This window comes from Podarcis bocagei, assembly GCF_964188305.1.
Source record: "Podarcis bocagei genome assembly, chromosome: 4".
NCBI classification, from domain to species: domain Eukaryota; kingdom Metazoa; phylum Chordata; class Lepidosauria; order Squamata; family Lacertidae; genus Podarcis; species Podarcis bocagei.
Genome location: NC_138128.1, coordinates 23,501,667 through 23,522,260, shown reverse-complemented (window position 1 = coordinate 23,522,260; position 20,594 = coordinate 23,501,667). Strand labels below are relative to the sequence as shown.

Genomic DNA, 20,594 nt, shown 5'->3' with positions numbered 1-20,594 from the left:
ACTCCAGCGGGAAGGTAAACGGCGTTTCCGTGCACTGCTCTGGTTCGCCAGAGGCGGCTTAGTCATGCTGGTCACATGACCTGGAAGCTGTACGCCGGCTCCCTCGGCCAATAAAGCGAGATGAGCGCCGCAACCCCAGAGTCGGTCACGACTGGACCTAATGGTCAGGGGCCCCTTTACCTTAAACTTAACCATGGGGACAGGGTTTGAATGTGAGAAGCAAGTGGACAGGGGATTTGGGCCACATGAAAGGGGCTAGGAGTGATGGATATGCACCTGCCCTTTCCAAATTCAAAAAAGGATAGATCTAAAAGATGCACACACAAAAACGTATCTTAGAAAGAACTTACTTTTCGCTTTTTCGCTTTTCCTGGATGGCCTCCATCGGATGCAAGTCCTATGTTCATCGAGGTAAAAAAGGCGCACAAGTCCTTTGGCTCCACTCTTCAGTTTAACCATCTGAGTCCCAGACTGCATTACACTCATGCATCTTTCAACTGAGGGGGGGGGGCGGGGGACGAGAACAAAACAAATATAGCTGAAAGAGTGATTTGATGCCTACGTAATTACTGCAGCGCTTATCAACAGAATAAATACTGCATAATCCTTTTATTTTTCATCTGATATGAAGGAAAGCTGGGGATTAATCAGCCTCTGAAAACATTTGTAACATTAGAATGAAGCCTATTTAAGAAATTGTAACTAGCATTGAGCCTTTGTCCTGCATTCATCCTGGTTTGCTTACAGGGTGTCTCTCTCTCTCTCTCTCTCTCTCTCTCTCTCTCTCTCTCTCACACACACACACACACACACACACACACACAAACACAAATCTTCCTGTAATCATCTGTTCATTCCACACGTTTCAGGGCATTTAGTCTTCACTTGTCTAATCACAAAAAGTTTGTGTTTTAAAACAGACTTGTACTAGAGTAATGTACTTAGGGTTGCCATATTTCAAAAAGTAGCCCAAGAGTTTTACAAACCCAAAGTTTTACAAAAACACCAAAAATTCTGATTGACTTGCCTAAAATCCAATACAAAGCACCACATTTCAGAAATTCCCCCCAACGTCATTTCTGCCTTTGAAATCCCAGTAAAGTCTGGGAAAATCCAGACGTATAGCGGACCTAGATGTACTCCAAACCTAAATTTCCAGTATGCTTTTGAAATCTTCCCACAAAATACTGACAGTCTGCAGATGACCCACCTCATAACTGTAAATACAAGGGTTTCTGGTACTTCTGCTGATACAAATCTTTTTAAATGTCCTGTTTTAATCTCTATACAGTTTAGGCAACTTAAATTCCAATTTATAAAAACAGCACCTGTGATATGGCAAGTCAAGAAAATATTTTAGGGTGCTTCTTCCTCTACCCCATACACATGCAAATGCCAAACTTTTAACATACTCATTTCTCCCTAACAATATATGTTATTGGTTCAAGTTTAAACATAAGTATATAAACTCTCTCCCATTTCTCTCTGTTTATGTGACCCTGTTCATGCAATTCAAACTCCAAGAGCAGAGAGTGACTCTTACACAAGCTAAGTGCAGAATCCGCTACGTGAAAGAGCTTTCTATAAATCAGAACAGATTCAGAGGAGGGCAATTAAGATGTTCAGTGACATGGAAAACAAGTCCAGTGAGAAAAGACTGGGAGTGGGTATGCTCAACCTGAAGAAGAGAAGACTCAGGGGGACATGTTAAGATTCTTCAAATATCTGAAGAACAGTCACATAGAAAAGGGCAAAAGACTTGTTCCCTGTTGTCCGCAAAGACAGGACTCCATCTGACAGGCTGAACTTACAGGAAGGTAGATACCTGTTGAACAGTAGCTGAAATCTCACAACTGTGAGAGCTGTTTGACAATGTAACTGATGAGTCATTAGCCACTAGGGCTACAAGCAGCTTTTATAAAGGGAAAGACGGTGTCAGTTGGGGAAACCAGGAAAGGAAAGGGATTAATCCAAACTTCCCTCAACCCCACTGTTTCCCATTCATGGTGGTTTTGAAGAAAGGGGTATTAAGAGAGCAGACTCACGGATTTCCTGCATTACATGAAGTCTGGCCCTTATTTTACAGCATTGTTCTATATCATGTTGTATCACCGTATTTTTCGCTCTATAAGACGCACCAGACCACAAGACACACATAGTTTTTGGAGGAGGAAAACAAGAAAAAAAATATTCTGAATCTCAGAAGCCAGAACACCAACAGGGATCGCTGCGCAGTGAAAGCAGCAATCCCTCTTGCTGTTCTGGCTTCTGGGAAAGCTGCGCAGCCTGCAATCGCTCCATAAGACGCACACACATTTCCCCTTACTTTTTAGGAGGGAAAAAGTGAGTCTTATAGAGCAAAAAATATGGTATTTTACTGTTGTTAGCTGCTCTGAGCCCAGCTTCAGCTGGGGAGGGTGGGATTATTATATTTCATAGAATTTGACTCAGAACCTTCAAAAACATTATAATAACTTCCAGAGATGACCTGGTTACACTTATTCGTCAAACAATTGTACTTGTGTCATGCCATAGCAGAAAGCCTACTTGTAGACAAGCCTGACTGGTAACATTCCGAAAGGAAAATAAGACACGAATTTGCTCAATAAAATTAATTTTCTACTAACCATTAACGCATAAGAATGAATCACAACAGCCATCTTTTCTGAACTACTGGCTGGGACTGAAAAGGAATTATAGTTCAAAACGTCTGAAAGGCACCAAGCTGGGAAAGACTGCCCTAATATATGAGTTATGTTATCAAAAGAGAATAATGGTACAGGAAGAAAAAGTCTGTCCAAGAATGAAGTCTCTTTAGGAGGGGAAGGAGGGATCACAAATGGGAATTCGTCACAGAAAAAGAAAAATATAAAATTCTTTGGTGCTAAACTGTATTACCAAATAACAAACCCATTAGGGCAGGGCAGGTTTTGTCTTGATGTTTGTTTCGATAATGCATCCCTATTTAGGAACAAGAAGTTTGAAAATCTGTATTATGAAGACAACTTGCTGCAGCACTTATTTCAGGGGGAGGGGAACTGAAAAGAACACATAATTTTGGATATACCGGCTTGTACAAATATTTAGCCTTAGATGATGCAATTAACATGCTACCCATGAACAGGCAGTCTCTGTCGTTTCATATTTAAGCATTTCAGAACATTTGGTATATAATACACATGTATGTGCATCTGAAAATGATATTCACTTATACAAAAACCATATTGTGATATCGTTCATATATGTGTGTGAATGAAATCCACATGTGTGGAGCTTTTTATTTTTTGTTCGATTTTCAGGGGGGGCAAAAATCGTGAATACATACAGAAATGTGGTTGTTGCTTTTCTGTTCTGCAAATGACAGGAAACGACTGGTGACTCAAAAATTATATTTTCAACAAGGACTCAACTAAGTAACACAGGGCTTTAATCTATAATCTGGCTGTGCCTGCAGATATATATGGAGGTTAGAGGTAAGCAAATCTTCTAACTTTTGAAAGCCTAACAAAAGCCTATTTTAGTCTGCACTTCTATTCTGGGAGTGCATTATCAAAAATTGCCTGACAATGGAACATCCTGTTGCAAACAAAACCATGGCCATAGAAATCTGGTCCCATCCTTTGGGCCTGCAGAATTACCTTAGCATTAGAGTTAGTCAGAAGGGATTCTGGAGAGCACGGACAGTGGTACCTCCGGTTACGAACTTAATTTGTTCTGGAGGTCCATTCTTAACATGAAACCGTTCTTAACCTGAGGCGCGCTTTCCCTAATGGGGCCTCCCACTGTGTGTGTGCCTCCAGCGTGTGACTTCCATTCACATCCCAGGGCAAAGTTCGCTTCTGGGCTAGCGGAGTTCATTACCCAAAGCATTCACAAGGAAGACGGTACATAACCAGAGGTATAATAATAATAATAATAATAATAATAATAATAATAATAATAATAATTTTATTTATACCCCGCCCTCCCCAGCCAAGACCGGGCTCAGGGCGGCTAACAACCAATAATAAAAACAAGTTGACTAAAATACAACTTAAAAAACAAGATTAAAATACAACATTAAAACATTAGGATGCAGCCTCTTCACAGGAGGAGAAAGGAAAAAGAAAGAGGGGAGGGAATCAAACTGATTCTACTGTAGTCCAACTCCCTACTCAAAGCAGAATCCACAATACAAGATTGAACTACAGCACCCCAACAGATGACCACTCAGTCTCTGCTTAGGGTCATGGAAGAATCACAGAATCGTAGAGTTGGAAGGAATCCTGAGGATCATCTGGTCCAACTGCCTGCAAGGCAGGGATATGCAGTTGTCCCATACGGGGATCGAACCTGCAACCTTGGCATGATCAGCACCATGAGCCAACCAACTGACCTATCCCAGCAGTTTGTGGGTCAGAGGAACCTAACTTATCCTGAGTCAGACCAGTGGTACATCTAGCTGAGTACTGTATACACTGGCTGGCAGCAGCTCTCCAAGGTTTCCGCCAGGGGTCTCTTCCAGTGTGGTGTAGTGGTTAAGAGTGGTAGACTCGTAATCTGGTGAACCAGGTTCGATTCCCCACTCCTCCCCATGCAGCTGCTGGGTGACCTTGGGCTAGTCACACTTCTCTGAAGTCTCTCAGCCCCACTCACCTCACAGAGTGTTTGTTGTGGGGGAGGAAGGGAAAGGAGAATGTTAGCTGCTTTGAGACTCCTTCAGGTAGTGATAAAGCGGGATATCAAATCCAAACTCCTCTTCCAGTCCTACCTGAAGCTGTCATGAACATCCTGCATGGAAAACAGATGCTCTAACAGTGAGCAACAACCCTTCCAGGGAAGGACAGCCCACCACTTCCCAAGGCAATTTAGGAAATTCAGCTGGTTGTTTAGACAAAATCTGCGTCCCTACAGTTTCCCACCCTTTGACTCTAGCCCTGCCCTCTTAAACAATGGAGAACAAACGCCCTTGAACTACTCCGTAACTGTGTGAACCCTAAAATCAAAGATCAGCAATTCTCCCTTTTAAGCAAGAAAGTAGCAATTCTGTGATCTCTGTTTAGTAGGGACTTACCGTTGTTGCTAACAAACACTACATAAAAGTGGACCACATAGTGTCAATCCTTTATATTCTTACCTATAGTCCATTCCCTTGAACTCAGTGTGGCATACTTCCAAGCAAGCGTAAATTAAGGTGCAGCTGCCAGCCGTTTTATTTAGCAAATCAAAACAGCTGTTTTTGAACGACAGTCAAACTAAAAACAAAAGATGCATCTTGCTATTTAGGAACGAATCGCGCAAAAGCATGGGACACCAAACAATTAGTATTTGCTATTTAAATGGAATCAGCCCAGCAGCACGCCCAAACTAATCACGCAAGCATTTCAAATAATCTTTTGAAAACAAAAACAGATCGGAGCGCCGGCAGCATCTGTCGAAATAAATAGCGTGGGAATCACACCTGACAGTGACATCCTGCTGCCGCCACCCGCCACCCGCCCTGCCTGTCTTCCGGTTCCCAGTTGCAAAGGGGAGCACGTTGAATCTGAAACTCTGAAAGAGGTACCAACCCATTTGGGCCAAGCGGCAAACTTGTGGAGTTCCCACGCTTCCCACCACATGGTAGACCTCGGAAGCCAGAGAAGACGCCATTGGAGAGTGAGGAGTCCAGATGTTGCTCAGAAGCTTCTCAAAACAGGCCGATGATATTTATTCCGCAGCCCAAACGACGCTTTGCGGCACTGAGCAAATCACAAGCTGCCGGACTGGGACCGCTAAGCTGCGAGTCTGAGCAGTAGCCCACACACGGCCTTATGTCCAAAGAGCCCTCTAATCTGTGCGGCAGCGGCGGCAGCCAATACCACCTTCTGCTTGTCATTTATCCCTGTGTAAAATGAGGTCTTTTAACATCCTGAGATTGCCTTGGTACAGACCCTTGGTATTACTGAGTCGCTCGGATAACATGGCTGTGTGACACTGACCCCTCTGCAGCCTGTTTCCAAGCCAAAGGCCCGTTTCTAAGCAGTTTATGCCTCTCTTTGAATAATGCAAAGCCTGCAACTGTAATAAAATTCAAGTGGGCCTGGTTTACAGCGTGCAAAGAGAGCATCAGAGGACGGCAGCAAACAATCCAAAAAGAGGAATTCCTTGGACTTTGGTGGTAGCTTCAAAACACACATATTCTCTGCAACCTTGAAAACACATTTGCACATCAAAGTGTGTAAGTGTGTGTGTGTGTGTGTGTGTGTGTGTGTGTGAACTGCTATACAGTGATACCTCGGGTTAAGAACTTAATTCGTTCTGGAGGTCCGTTCTTAACCTGAAACTGTTCTTAGCCTGAAGCACCACTTTAGCTAATGGGGCCTCCCGCGGCCGCTGCGCCACCATTGCACGATTTCTGTTCTCATCCTGAAGCAAAGTTCTTAACCCGAGGTAATATTTCTGGGTTAGTGGAGTCTGTAACCTGAAGCATCTGTAACCTGAAGCGTATGTAACCCGGGGTACCACTGTACCACAGAACACTCCCCAAATGATAAATGATTTTTAAAAATGTATCTATATCTCTATATCTATATCTATATCTATATCATCTATATCTATATCATCTATATCTATATCTATATCTATATCTATATCTATATCTATATCTATATCTATATCTATAGAAATTATAGGAGTTTCTAGATCTAATTCCCAAGACGAGCAGGCGCAAAGGAGGCCTGTCTGACTGAGCAAGTTCTAGAATTGGGTGTGGAAAATAAATAAAATGAGGTGTTTTTCAAGACATACTGAAAGGAGGCTATATGCCAAGCATTCAACATGCATATTTAACTAAATGGTGGAACCCTTTGTTTCCCCCACCCAATGGGGGTTTTGACCCACGAACCCGGGCTTTTATGCTGTGAGATGAATGGTTCACAGGATGAGGAGGCTCTGGCTCCATCCTTGAGCAGCAGGGGGCAGCGGGAGGGGGAGAAAGGGGAAGATTGGGATGAGGGATCGTTGCTTTGCTTTGTTTTTCTTCTTGTTTTTATTATGCATTGTGTGTTTAGTTTGTATTTTGATGCTCGAAACACCCTGGGATCTTTGGATAAAGGGCGATATACAAATATAATACACTTAATAAATAAATTGCCCTCTCACAATACTCCCATCTCCCCGATCCCGCAAGACCCAAGAATGCAAAACGAAAACACGGGAACTCTCCAAGGTCCTGCAAGTGCTCTGGGTACCATGAATTCATTCCCCCATAGTACTGACTCAGACCAGCAGTCACGTGCCTTTTTAGGCCTGGGAGTAGATTTGGATTTTTTTTAAGCAATTGCTGTGGACACCACCCATTCTGGTCATGCCCTCCACCACCACCCAAACCACCGAGACACACAAAGAGAGAAAATGCAGAAATACTGAGCTTTTCCAAGGGATCTGGGTAGAAGTCAAATCCAGTAGAATTAATCTGACCCAAGAAAACGCAGCTGAAAGAGGAATTGGAAAAGAGCACTGCTCTTTTTTTAAAAAAAAAGGATTGTTTTTTAAAACAATCAGCGTTCAAACAATAAAGAAACAAAGAGCAATGAGTGCATAGAGCGCATTATCGCAGAGGAAATAAAATAAACAGAAGGATCAGTAGACCAGGGGTCAGCAAACATTTTCATCAGGGGGCCAGTCCACTGTCCCTCAGACCTTGTGGGGGGCTAGACTATATTCTGAAGGGGAAAAAATAAATGAACGAATTCCTATGCCCCACAAATAACCCAGAGATGCATTTTAAATAAAAGCACACATTCTACTCATGTAAAAACACCAGGCAGGCCCCACAAATAACCCAGAGATGCATTTTAAATAAAAGGACACATTTTACTCATGTAAAAACACGCAAATTCATGGACTGTCCGCGGGCCAGATTTAGAAGGCAATTGGGCTGGATCCAGCCCCCGGACCTTAGTTTCCTTACCCATGCAGTAGACTTTGTCAGGCATCACAATAAAATAGATTCATTTCCCCAAACCATAGTGGTACACAACCTATGGTGCATGTGTCCATAGGTTTGTCCATCAATGGCTATGGAGAACAGGTCTACCACTGGCAACATGGAACCTGTGTTTGCAATGGTGGAATTGCCATGGAATATTAGTGCTGGGGAGTAACTACAAGAGGAGACTATTGCCTCCAAGTTAACTTATAAAAACTTCATTTTCAACAGCAAAGTCGAGAAATTGCAGTTCATGATGCATTTCATTCTCACTTACAAAAGGTTCCAAAATAAATGCCCATCCACAAGGATAGTGGAAAGCCACTGACATGAGCCGAGTGGCAGCCACAACCTTGTGTTAAAAAGGAACAACTCTAGAGAACAAGAACATTTTATTAGAGTAGGCAGCTTACATCAGCTTCTCTTTGAAAGAGATTGTATTCAGTTCCTGCTTCACCATGGTTCCCTGTTCACAGATAATGGGAAACTATGGTTTGCTAAAACTTCATGGTTTGTTTTACTGCTTGATGAAGGAAGGACCAATGGGGTTGTGTGCAAGTGAATGAACCTCATGCACTTCCTAGTTAATTTAGCCAGGATTTGATCACCCAGATGCAGCCACTGTGTGCTGCTGCTCCTAAGGGCAAGATCCAGCTAAGTCATACTCTGAGTGTGGTTGAAATAAATAATTGGCACAAATAAACACTTGCTGTCACCTTAAGAAGATATATGAGATCTCCCAAGACTTCTCTTATCCCACAATCCTTCTTGCCGAAAGATTTCTTGAGAATCTCAAAAAGAGCCTCTCCAAGTTGGGTGGATAGACAACAAAAATGGCAAATGTGGTTCAATATAGAGCAAGTTAAAGTGGGCGACACACACCTCTAATTTTGCACATACTGAGCTGTTAACATTTGACCAGGGAAAACACCTTGGAGTTATGGTGGATAAGCACGTAATCGCACTTACATAACCAGAGAGAAAAATAGTATAACAAACTGTACAATTATTTGCTGCAGAATTACAAATGGAAATAAACTTTGATTTTACAAGCCGAGGAAAATGCTCTTCCATTAGAGGCCTAATGCATTATTATTTTTTTCCTTTTTAAAATGCAACCCTTAAAAATTACAATCCCAGAGGGAAAAGCAGGTTTACAGTGACTGGCTTTTATAGAATTATTGATGTTACCATCATTCAAATGAAGGGAAGATTAGATCAGTCATAAAGAGCACTGCCCAACAATGGAAGTGTAATTATTAAAAAAGGAAGCTAAACTGTACTTTTAAATTAAATACCTAAAGTGGTATAAACAACATGAAGCCCAGAGGCACAAATCCAACAAAATTCAGTAACAATGAAATGTCCAAACAATCAGAAATTTTAATTCACTAGCAAGCAGCACCACAAATCCCAGGTGGGTATTTACTGAAATATTATATATTTTCTTCCTTTCAGGCCCACAGCAGACCTGTAGACCGGATCTGGAGAACAACAGAAATAAAAGCACTATGCAGCATCAACAGCAAAGTTACAAAGCAGCCATAATAACAAAAATATAAGCACAGCATTGGAAAGGATGCCTAAACAAGGCATATTTTACTGAGAGTGGGGAAGCAGCTGGCTTCCTGAATAAATGATGCCCCATAACTTTGGATACTAGCTATGACATGGCTCTTTCCCAAATAACCCCCATGTCATATTTTATCCAGACCAGAGGTGGGAAACTTTTTTCACATTCCCTTTGGCGTTCGAAATTAGCCAGGTGCATTTTGCAGGTGGCTTTCGACCACTTGTGACCAAATGAAGATACCTGGGTACCAGGATGGAGCCTGACACCTCCACCATTTAGAGATCCTTGGATTCGAACTGTTTTCACACACTAATACCCCCACCTTGTAGAATTCTATCAGTTCTATTTTATCTGCACAGTCAGAAAATGAATTTCTGGAACCAAAGTGCTTTTTCTGTGCAGCCTGCGCAGGAGCAGTCGCCATTAAGAAAAAGAGGTTAGAACAGGCCAATAATAATCATAATAATAATTTATTATTTATACCCCGCTCATCTGGCTGAGTTTCCCCAGCCACTTTGGGCAGCTTCCAATCAAGTGTTAAAAACAATACAGCATTAAATATTTAAAACTTCCCTAAACAGGGCTGCCTTCAGATGTCTTTTAAAAATAGGATAGCTGCTTATTTCCTTCACATCTGAAGGGAGGGCGTTCCACAGGGTGGGCGCCACTACCGAGAAGGCCCTCTGACTGGTTCCCTGTATCCTCACTTCTCGCAATGAGGGAGCTGCCAGAAGGCCCTCAGCGCTGGACCTCAGTGTCCGGGCAGAACGATGGGGGTGGAGACGCTCCTTCAGGTATACTGGACTGAGGCCGTTTAGGGCTTTAAAGGTCAGCACCAACACTTTGAATTGTGCTCAGAAACATACTGGGAGCCAATGCAGCCAATCCACATATAACAATAGATATGTGGACTGTCCCTGGATCAAGTGACTATTCTTCCTTTCAGTTCTCAACATCCTTAGCTTAGCTTATGGTTGTCACTGAACTAGACAGATGTTTAACCAAGAATCAATCAGTCCATCATTTGAAAAAATAAATCTTTAGAGCTGTCTTGCCCCAAAATGGCAACTAGACATTCCATTTTGGCAACTGCAACCATGGTTTAAGGAGCTATTTGGCGCCTAGTTTATACATCTGAGTTTCAAACACCAATTCCCTTCTGAGAGATCTTCTGGGGGCCATGTGCTAGCGGTAGGCAGGGCCAGATGCGAAGGTGGATGAAGTAATTAAAGTAGCTTCCAACTTTGTACAATAGTCTAAATTCCTACATACACACGTGGTTCTATTCTCCCTTTAGGCAAGCAGGAAGCATTATCAGAGTTCAAAGGCCAGGTAAAAGCACTCAAGGAGGATGCCAAGCAGGGCAAGTGGGGGTGTGGAAGGGGAACGGACCTGCCTATTGAGGGGCCAGGGGGCCAGAGAGAGGGGCTTGAAGGGCCATATTTGGCCCCCAGGTCTGAAGTTGCCCATGCCTTAATCCAAACATTAAGCAGTGCATTGTGGGATCCAGCCACAGGAAAGTGGGTGACATACTGGTTAGCATATGCCAGTGAGGTCCATTAGTTATGAGTACAGGATTTCACCCTGAAATACTCGGTTCAAATCCCTACCCACCTTTGAAGCCAGTCATCGTCAGCCTAACCCTTCCTCACTGGGTTGTTGTGCAGATGAAAGAAGTATTACACTGAATTCTTTGGGGTAGCGATGAGGAGCCTCAAGTCCTGTTGGACTTCAATTCCCATCAGCCCCTGATCAGTCTCTGCTAGCGAACTGTAACTTGCGCTCCGAGCATCCACAGCTAATGCTATTTATTCTTTTCCTTTTTTCCTTCTGAGAGTGCACTTTATCTAAATCCCAAAGTGCAGTGCTAATATCTAGACTATAATTCAGCTTACCCCCTAGCGTCATGAAGCTGTCGGTTGTTATTCTACTTTGGGGGCCTGTTATATAACAAAACATAGCAGGACATACGCTTGTGACTGTCTATCCATGGAATTATTTGTGCCTATGTCAAGGGTATACCTGAGCTTCTTTTCTCCCTGTCATCATTTCCATTTATTCTGTTACACTTTCCCCAGTCTTGAGACAGAACGTTTTTCATAGAATCATAGAGTTGGAAGGGTCCCTGATGGTCATCTAGCCCAACCCTCTACTCAGTGTTAGAAATTCCCCGGGCCAATTGTGACAAGGTGGAGATCTCTGGATGCCAGAATGATGACTATAATCTCCATAGTGCTGGTGATATATTCATTTTCAGCTTCGTAATCTTGTAAATAATATAAAATGGTGCCTAGACATTCCATTGTGGCAACTGTAACCTAGGTTTAAGGTGCCATTTAATGCACAGTTTATGTATCTTTAGTTTCTAACACTGCCTACAATGCAGGAAATCTGTATGCTTCTTATAGCAGCTTAAACCAACCCTGCTTTGAAGTCTCTGAAAGCAACGTGAACTTTTTTTTTCTAATGCTCATGGCTTCCCAGAATACAATTGTGTAATCTACCAATAAAGAGCCTTGTGGGTGTTACGATATTCCGTTCCACCTTAACAGATGTGTGGAGTTGTTGTATGTCACACGTCTGTTTACATTCCAGCACAGCTTGCTGGGAACTTCCGTTGTGTGTATAGCTTTTGCTTAAGCTGTTTGCTTGGAAACGAAGGGGAGAAGACATGTTTTTCCCTTTGTCCTCTATCTGCCCTTCTGTTGCGAAGAGTCTTTTTCTCTGCTGGCTAGCGTGCTCAGCTTCCAAAGGTTTCTGAAGCTCAGAGATCGCCCGGCTGCCGGCCGGAACCAGCTGGGGGCCTGCCAATTGCCCCCATTTCCTTGGATGCATCCCAACAGTCGGATCAGACCAAAGGCCCATCTAGTCCAGCACCCTGTTCTCACAGTGGCAAACCAGATGCTTATGGGAAACCCGCAAGCAAGACCCGTACACAAGAGCCTTCTCCCCTCCTGTGATTTCCAGCAAGAGGCGTATTGTGTCTGACAGTGGCGGTATGGCATAACCATTGTAGCTGGTAGCCATGATTGATTGTTAATATCCTACCTTTCAGAATACAAAGCCTTCCAAGGGAGCTTACAGTTAATATCAGAATACCTTTTTAAATAGCAATATCATAAGACACAGAGCATTGGTGATAGGTGTGCCTGTATGGGGGTTATAATAGTTTTCTAGAGTGTTCCATCTGTGTCTTCAGCCAAGGTCTGCCTTGGTCAAAATCCAGTTCCTCACTTCCTATGCCACAGAGTTCCCTGTTTGCACTGTAAGCCTGACAGACAGAGCTCTGTGGTTCAAGGGCGTTCTCTAGGTCAGTGTTTCCCAACCTTTTTTGGGCAAAGGCACACTTGTTTCATGAAAAAAATCTCGAGGCACACCACCATTACAGCCCCGTGACGTCAGCGCGCAGCGTCACGCCGGGAGGGACATGAATTGCTAGCAAATTACATAATCACCTCCTTGAGGGCTGGCTCATCTTCTCCGAAGGCAGAACCCCATTAATTAACAGCAGAGACTCACACCATAGCCAAGATGAGGGGGAAAAACCTCAGTCATGCACAGTCATGCACATGTGGGGGCTAAATGAGGACAAAGACCGGGCAGAGAGCAGGGTTCAAATCACCCCACCTGGCCAGGACAATCCCTGGGTGCTCCCTTGGGCCACTCGCCTGACCCACCTCGCAGGGCTGTTGTTGCGAGGATAACACGGGGAGAACCACGCGCGCTCCCGGGAGCTCCTTGGAGGAGAAAGCGGGCGATGAATGCAATGCACGAAATATATGAGAGGCGACCAGGTTTTGCAGGTGAGGGGCCCCCGCCAGCCTCCGCTTCCAACACCCGGCGCAACGACGCCGAAGTTTCCCCCCGGGCTCGGCTCGGGGAGCAGCGCTGCTCCCCCCCGGCTCCCCTTCGCCCTCCCGGCTCTCTCTGCCGCCCACTGGGGACCCCCCTCACCTGCCAAGTCCGGAGCGCCGGTGGAAGTTGCATGCATGCATGCAGGGCACCGCGTTGCCATTGCATTGCACTGCACTCCATGCAACGCCTGCACGCATGCATTGCCTTGCACGCCCGCCAAGGGGTCTCCCCACGGTCCGATGCGTCCCCTCCGGCGCGGATGCAGCATTGCAAAAATATAAACCCCCCGACGCAGCCCTACCTGGGGGGCAGCCTCCGCCTCCGCCGCTCCGCCTCCGCGGGGATCCCTGGGCTCCATCCTGCCACCCGATCTCCGCGGGGGCGCAGGCAGGCTGCGCGGGGTCTGCGCGGAAGAGCCCCTGCCCGCCCGGCCGCCGCCACTGCGCTCATTCCATGGCCGGGAGAAGAGCGCTTCAAACAAAACACCCGGCCCGCCAGGCCACGCTGGGAAACGTAGTTCGTGCACCCCGCGCGGGTGCGGAGCCCAAGGACGAGGGGACTACGGATCCCGGCAGCCCCCACGCCGGGGACGGAGGGGGAGAGGCTGGGTGCAGGGATGGAGGGACGGGTGGGCGAGCGAGTGAGTGAGTGGCAGCCGCCAAGCCTTGGCCGAGAGCCAGGGAGGGCCTCCCCGGAGGAGGAGGAGGAGGAGGAGGAGGAGGGAGGCACAGAGCGGGAGGGAGGGAGGGAACCCCAGGGGTCATCTAGTGACGGCGCCCCAATCGAAAATTTGACTTTAAAAAAAAAAATCTTTCGAATTTTTTAATTTTTCCCGCGGCACACCAGGCAACATCTCGCGGCACACTAGTGTGCCGCGGAACAGTGGTTGGGAAACACTGCTCTAGGTGACAGCGCCAGCCTGCCTGGGCGCTGAAGTCAGCTGACAGCCAAGAGCCAAACCTTGTCCATGAGGTCCAAAACAGCCTCAGAGCATGCTCAGTCTGAGTTTGGGATGCTTGAGGAAATGTGTGCTTTCTGAACGCTGATATGAACTGACTGGATCCACACCTCCTAGACAAATGTGCAGATCAGAACATAAGTCATCCGTCAGCTTTTGCACTTCCTAAATGCTCCAGTGAAGATTTTGCCTTCAAAAAAACAATAATGTTGAAATACAATTGATGATGATGATGATGAGGATGAGGATGATAATAATAATAATACATTTTATTTATACCCCGCCCTCCCTGGCCAGAGCCGAGCTCAGGGCGGCTAACACCAATAAAATCACAGTAAAAACATAATAGGGGGAAAAGAGAGGGTGGGAGGAAAAGAAAAACCAATTTAAAATACAGGTTAAAATGCAATTTAAAATGCAGCCTCATTTTAAAGTAGCTGATAAATCAAGAGCATAAGGGGAGGAAAACATAAGTGTCAGACCGAGTCCAAACCAAAGGCCAGGCAGAACAATGCATTTTAAAATATGTATTTAAATCCAAGTCTTAGTGCAGATTTAAAATGAACAAATTAATGCAGATAAAGGGGGCAGGAGACTTATAGGTGAACCCATACAAAAGGGTCACAGACCAGAAATAGACAGATTCCTCCATCCCCAGTCTGAGGACACTGAACAACTTGTCTCTTGTGTAAGGACACTGCCTGACTATGATCTCCTTATCCTAACGCTGGGTGTCAATGTAGCACATTTCAAATGGTCCAAAGCAGTTTGCCTGCCCTATGTCAATATGCCTTCCAACAGCCATCCTGTAAGGCAGTGTTTCCCAACCACTGTTCCGCGGCACACTAGTGTGCCGCGAGATGTTGCCTGGTGTGCCGCGGGAAAAATTAAAAAATTCGAAAGATTTTTTTTTTAAAAGTCAAATTTTTGATTGGGGCGCCGTCACTAGATCAGTGTTTCCCAACCACTGTTCCGCGGCACACTAGTGTGCCGCGAGATGTTGCCTGGTGTGCCGCGGGAAAAATTAAAAAATTCGAAAGATTTTTTTTTTAAAAGTCAAATTTTTGATTGGGGCGCCGTCACTAGATGACCCCTGGGGTTCCCTCCCTCCCTCCCGCTCTGCGCCTCCCTCCTCCTCCTCCTCCGGGGAGGCCCTTCCTGGCTCTCGGCCAAGGCTTGGCGGCTGCCACTCACTCACTCGCTCGCCCACCCGTCCCTCCATCCCTGCACCCGGCCTCTCCCCCTCCGTCCCCGGCACGGGGGCTGCCGGGATCCGTAGTCCCCTCGCCCTTGGGCTCCGCGCCTGCGCGGGGTGCACGAACTACGTTTCCCAGCGTGGCCTGGCGGGCCAGGCGTTTTGTTTGAAGCGCTCTTCTCCCGGCCATGGAATGAGCGCAGCGGCGGCGGCCGGGCGGGCAGGGGCTCTTCCGCGCAGACCCCGCGCAGCCTGCCTGCGCCCCCGCGGAGATCGGGCGGCAGGATGGAGCCCGGGGATCCCCGCGGAGGCGGAGCGGCGGAGGCTGCCCCCCAGGTAGGGCTGCGTCGGGGTGTGTGTGTTATTTTTGCAATGCTGCATCCGCGCCGGAGGGGACGCATCGGACCGCGAGGAGACCCCTTGGCGGGCGTGCAAGGCAATGCATGCGTGCAGGCGTTGCATGGAGTGCAGTGCAATGCAATGGCAACGCGGCGCCCTGCATGCATGCATGCAACTTCCACCGGCGCTCCAGACTTGGCAGGTGAGGGGGGGCCCCAGTGGGCGGCAGAGAGAGCCGGGAGGGCGAAGGGGAGCCGGGGGGAGCAGCGCTGCTCCCCGAGCCGAGCCCGGGGGGAAACTTCGGCGTCATTGCGCCGGGTGTTGGAAGCGGAGGCTGGCGGGGGCCCCTCACCTGCAAAACCTGGTCGCCTCTCATATATTTCGTGCATTGCATTCATCGCCCGCTTTCTCCTCCAAGGAGCTCCCGGGGGCGCGCGTGGTTCTCCCCGTGTTATCCTCGCAACAACAGCCCTGCGAGGTGGGTCAGGCGAGTGGCCCAAGGGAGCACCCAGGGATTGTCCTGGCCAGGTGGGGTGATTTGAACCCTGCTCTCTGCCCGGTCTTCGTCCTCATTTAGCCCCCACATGTACATGACTGTGCATGACTGAGGTTTTCCCCCCTCGTCTTGGCTATGGTGTGAGTCTGTGCTGTTAATTAATGGGGTTCTGCCTTCGGAGAAGATGAGCCAGCCCTCAAGGAGGTGATTATGTAATTTGCTGGCAATTCATGTCCCTCCCGGCGTGACGCTGCGCGCTGACGTCACGGGGCTGTAATGGTGGTGTGCCTCGAGATTTTTTTCATGAAACAAGTGTGCCTTTGCCCAAAAAAGGTTGGGAAACACTGCTGTAAGGTAAGTCAGCATCATTGCAAGTTTACGGGCTGGAGCTGAAGGAATGGGAGCTGCATGAGCCCACTAAGTCAGTTTAGAAACTGCAAGAGGAGAAAGTGCTGTTGCACCCAGTTCCTGCTTGCAGGTTCCCTATACAGTGGTACCTTGCTTTTCAAACGCCTTGGTATTCAAACAACTTGTAAACCAAACACTGCAAACCTGGAAGTGTTCCGGTTTGCGAACTTTTTTCAGAACACAAACGTGCTCCGTTTTGAGTGTTATGTTTCCGATTTGAGTGTTATGCTTCCAATTTGAGTGCCACACTTCCGTTTTGAGTATTACGCTAAGGTCTGTCTGTTTTTTGCTATTTATTCTGCATTTTTGTTTCTAGGGCTCTTTTTGTTTTGTTTTTGTGACTGTGTGGAACCCAGTTCAGCTACTGATGGATTGATTGTGTGACTGCAGTACATTGTTTATTGATTTCATTTTATGGATCAATGGTCTCGTTAGATAGTAAAATTCATGTTAAATTGCTGTTTTAGGGGTTGTTTTTAAAAGTCTGGAATGGATTAATCCATTTTGCATTCCATTCTATGGGAAAGCATGCCTTGGTTTTGGAACGCCTTTGGTTTTGGAATGGATTTCCGGAACAGATTAAGTTTGAGAACCAAGGTAAGTATCTTGTTGGCCACTATGAGAACAGGATAATAGACTAGCTGACCTCATCCAAAAGCTGGCATTTTAAACCAGCCCCCGTCCCCCATGCTTTTGCTCCTTTTGCAGTGCCATTTTTGTGAACCACTAGACACTGCAACCATGACGGTTGTGATGAGACCGTGAAGGAAAGGGAATTTTTTGATTCAAAGCCACACTGGTAGTAAGCCTTTTTTTTTTTTTAAATCAAGCACGGAAGAAAAAGAAGTAACCACTTAACTCTAATTTAGGCTAATTGCCAAAAACTGTTGCAAATATTCTGCCACTTCATTATACCACGCAGAATGTAAGTTTTATTAATCAAACATGCCTAATGAGTTTACACAACTTAATCATCACCACTATGAGGGGGAACAGCTTTTCGATAGAAAGCCGTTGTACCACTAAAAGAAAAGTGTGAAGAGTTAACGTTTCAATCTGGTCCAGGATTCTAAAAGCCTAAGCCAAGGGCAAACAAGTTGGCAGTTCTGCAGATGCCCTTCGGCTACAGATTCCACCATCCCTGACCTATCCACAGTGACCTTGCTGGCTGAAGCTAATTCAGTTATGATTTTTTAATTTTCCATATTTATAGGCTGCCTTTCAGGATTGTCCTTCCAAGGCAGATCTCAATCATAGAATCGTAGAACTGTGGAATTGGAAAAGACCCCAAGAGTCATCTAGTCCAACCCTCTGCAATGTGGCAATCTCAGCTAAAGCATCCATGACAGATGGCCACATTAAAAATAGTTAACAACTGATAACATTACAAATCACAAAAATATAAACATTTGAGACACTATATAACTCATATAAAAAATCATCACAGCAGCAGGAAGAACCAGTAACAAGCTGACTAAAATAATAGAAGTGCGAAAACAGAGAGCATAAAGAGCACATTTAAAAACCACCAGGAGAAAAGTACCAACACAAATACTGACACAAAAAGCAGTTTGGATTTCTTTTTAAGTCTTTAAGTTTAAAAGTCATTACGCTGCCTTATGTACTGGCCTGGGGGGGGGGGGCTTTCCACAGGATCACCACAAAATAGGCCCTGTCTCTTGTGTCTGCCATTCTAATACAATCTAATACTGACTAGAGTTGATTCGGCAACTTCCAGGCGGCTGTGCTGTCTGTGGATGATGGGAATTGTAGTCCGAAACATCTGGAGGTGTGACAAGTTAGGGAAGGCTGCTATGAGCATTTGCTATTTCTGATAATATACTCTTTCACTTTAAAGATAATGCTGGTCAGAAAATCTTTAAAACTGCAAAGAACAAAAGCCTCTTTTACAAAGCAAAAACAGTCTATGGTGCAGATTAATTCACAAAATCCAGACCACAATGGTGCTATTGTAACAGATATGACATGCACCTGTGAAAGAGGCTTGCAATTAAATTCAGATGAATCCAGAAACCAGTACATCAAAAAGGGTCTTACCTTTAATCATGTGCAGATATTGTTAGTCTAGAGGACTGCTATCGAACACCACATAGCTTCCTGCTACGGTTCTTCTCAATTAGGAACAAGCAATCGCTCTCCTTCTTCAATTACACTTCAGAGCAGCTAGACTAGAATGCTGGAAGGCAGGAGCAGACTTGCTTACCGAACCATTGGGCAGAACAGAGCCACACATTCTCCTTAATATCTCCAGAACAACAAAGACTCAAATTTTATGCTAAGATACACCTAAGAATTCCATCTACAAAAAATCACAATGATTTGGTTTTCACTTGATTTGAAAGAATGAAAAATGATGTGAAATAAACACAGAGGAAATGTGCTTCTAACAAGAAGGACATAAGAGCATCTCCTCTGAATCACACCAGAAGTTCCATCTGGCCCATCATCCTGTTCTCCCAGTTACTAACTAGATACCTAAGGGAAGCCCTAGAGCAGGACTGGAAACTCCATATTCATGGGGACAAGGCAGCCTCGTCTCAAATCCAAGGCCAAATACAGAGGGCCATTTTCCAAATGGTAACTTTAAATGGGAAGAACTGCCTCTTATCAAGACAGATGTCGGGGGTGGGAAGGACGCAGACAAGTGTGCACCAGGGGAAGGGGGCCTGGAATCTGACTCAGGAGGGGGCTAAGGTAAAAGGTAAAGGACAGTTAAGTCCAGTCAAAGGCAACTAGAGGGTTGCGGCGCTCATCTCACTTTCAGGACGAGGGAGCCAGTCTTTGTCCACAGACAGCTTTCCGGGTCATGTGGCCAGCATGACTAAACTGCTACTGGTGCAATGGAACACCATGACAGAAGCCAAAGCGCACGGAAATGCCATTTACCTTCCCGCCACAGCGGTACCTATTCATCTACTTGCACTGGTGTGCTTTCGAACTGCTAGGTTGGCAGAAGCTGGGACAGAGCAACGGAAGCTCACTCCATTGCGGGGATTCGAACCACCAACCTTCCAATCGGCAAGCCAAAGAGGGTCTGACTGTCTTCACAAGCTGGATTCAGACATGGGGCTTGTTGCGTTAGTTTTAGTGGTTCTAATGCCAACACATCTGTCCAGATTCCTAACGTTCCTTTTACGCCGCAGTGCCTGTTGCGTTGTGGCTTTCTGATCAATAACAGCGCCACGTTGCACTCAAATTTAAACAGTGGGGAAAAGCTGTATTCTGTGATATTGCCCCAAAATGTCAACATATGAAACTGCAACGCAGTGCTCCTGTGGTTTTCTGAGTTAACAGGGTTGCAAACAAATCTTTCCTGGAAATCAACGCTAAACTTCTGCCAGGTTCCACTGGATTTCCAGAAGTGGTTTTTTATGTTGTGTGAAAGATCACACGAAAAAGCAGAAATTAACAAGTGAGGAAATGTCAGGAAAGCAGAATAAAGAGCCGTAGAGCAGCTTTCCTGATGTGAGAGCCTGTGTTGCAGGGGAGCCTGCAAGAATGAAGCAAAAAATGAGTACAGGGCAAATTGCATGAGTGCTCCAAACCTAGTCACTGTCCTCTCTCATAGTGATGAATGAATAGGAAGGGAACACACAACAGACTCTGCCCATGTGGCTCCAGAAGTCATGCACCTACAGGATCACACCACAGGAAATACTCTCAGAGTCCTTCTCCAGATGCATGCAAACAAGTCAGGGTATCATCCTGCAATTTTGGAAGAACGTGTGGTAAAACAATCATCTTCAACGCCAGTGTGAAACCTTCTCCAGAGGTCAAGAAAAGGAGAGTAATTTGTTA

General features: G+C 45.7%; 1 protein-coding gene across 10 annotated transcripts in view; it reads right to left on the bottom strand.

The window, feature by feature from the left end:
* Window positions 1–20,594, bottom strand: part of PLCH1 (phospholipase C eta 1) — a 160,195-nt gene that overhangs the window by 74,290 nt on the left and 65,311 nt on the right. For 9 of the 10 annotated variants that reach the window (XM_081189890.1, XM_081189881.1, XM_081189889.1 and 6 more), the window contains one exon: window positions 351–497. In XM_081189890.1, coding sequence (XP_081046016.1) covers window positions 351–497 — 147 coding nt within the window. Of the gene's footprint in view, window positions 1–350; window positions 498–18,833; window positions 18,973–20,594 lie in introns of all 10 variants that reach the window. The other variant, XM_081189887.1, reaches the window with a different exon arrangement.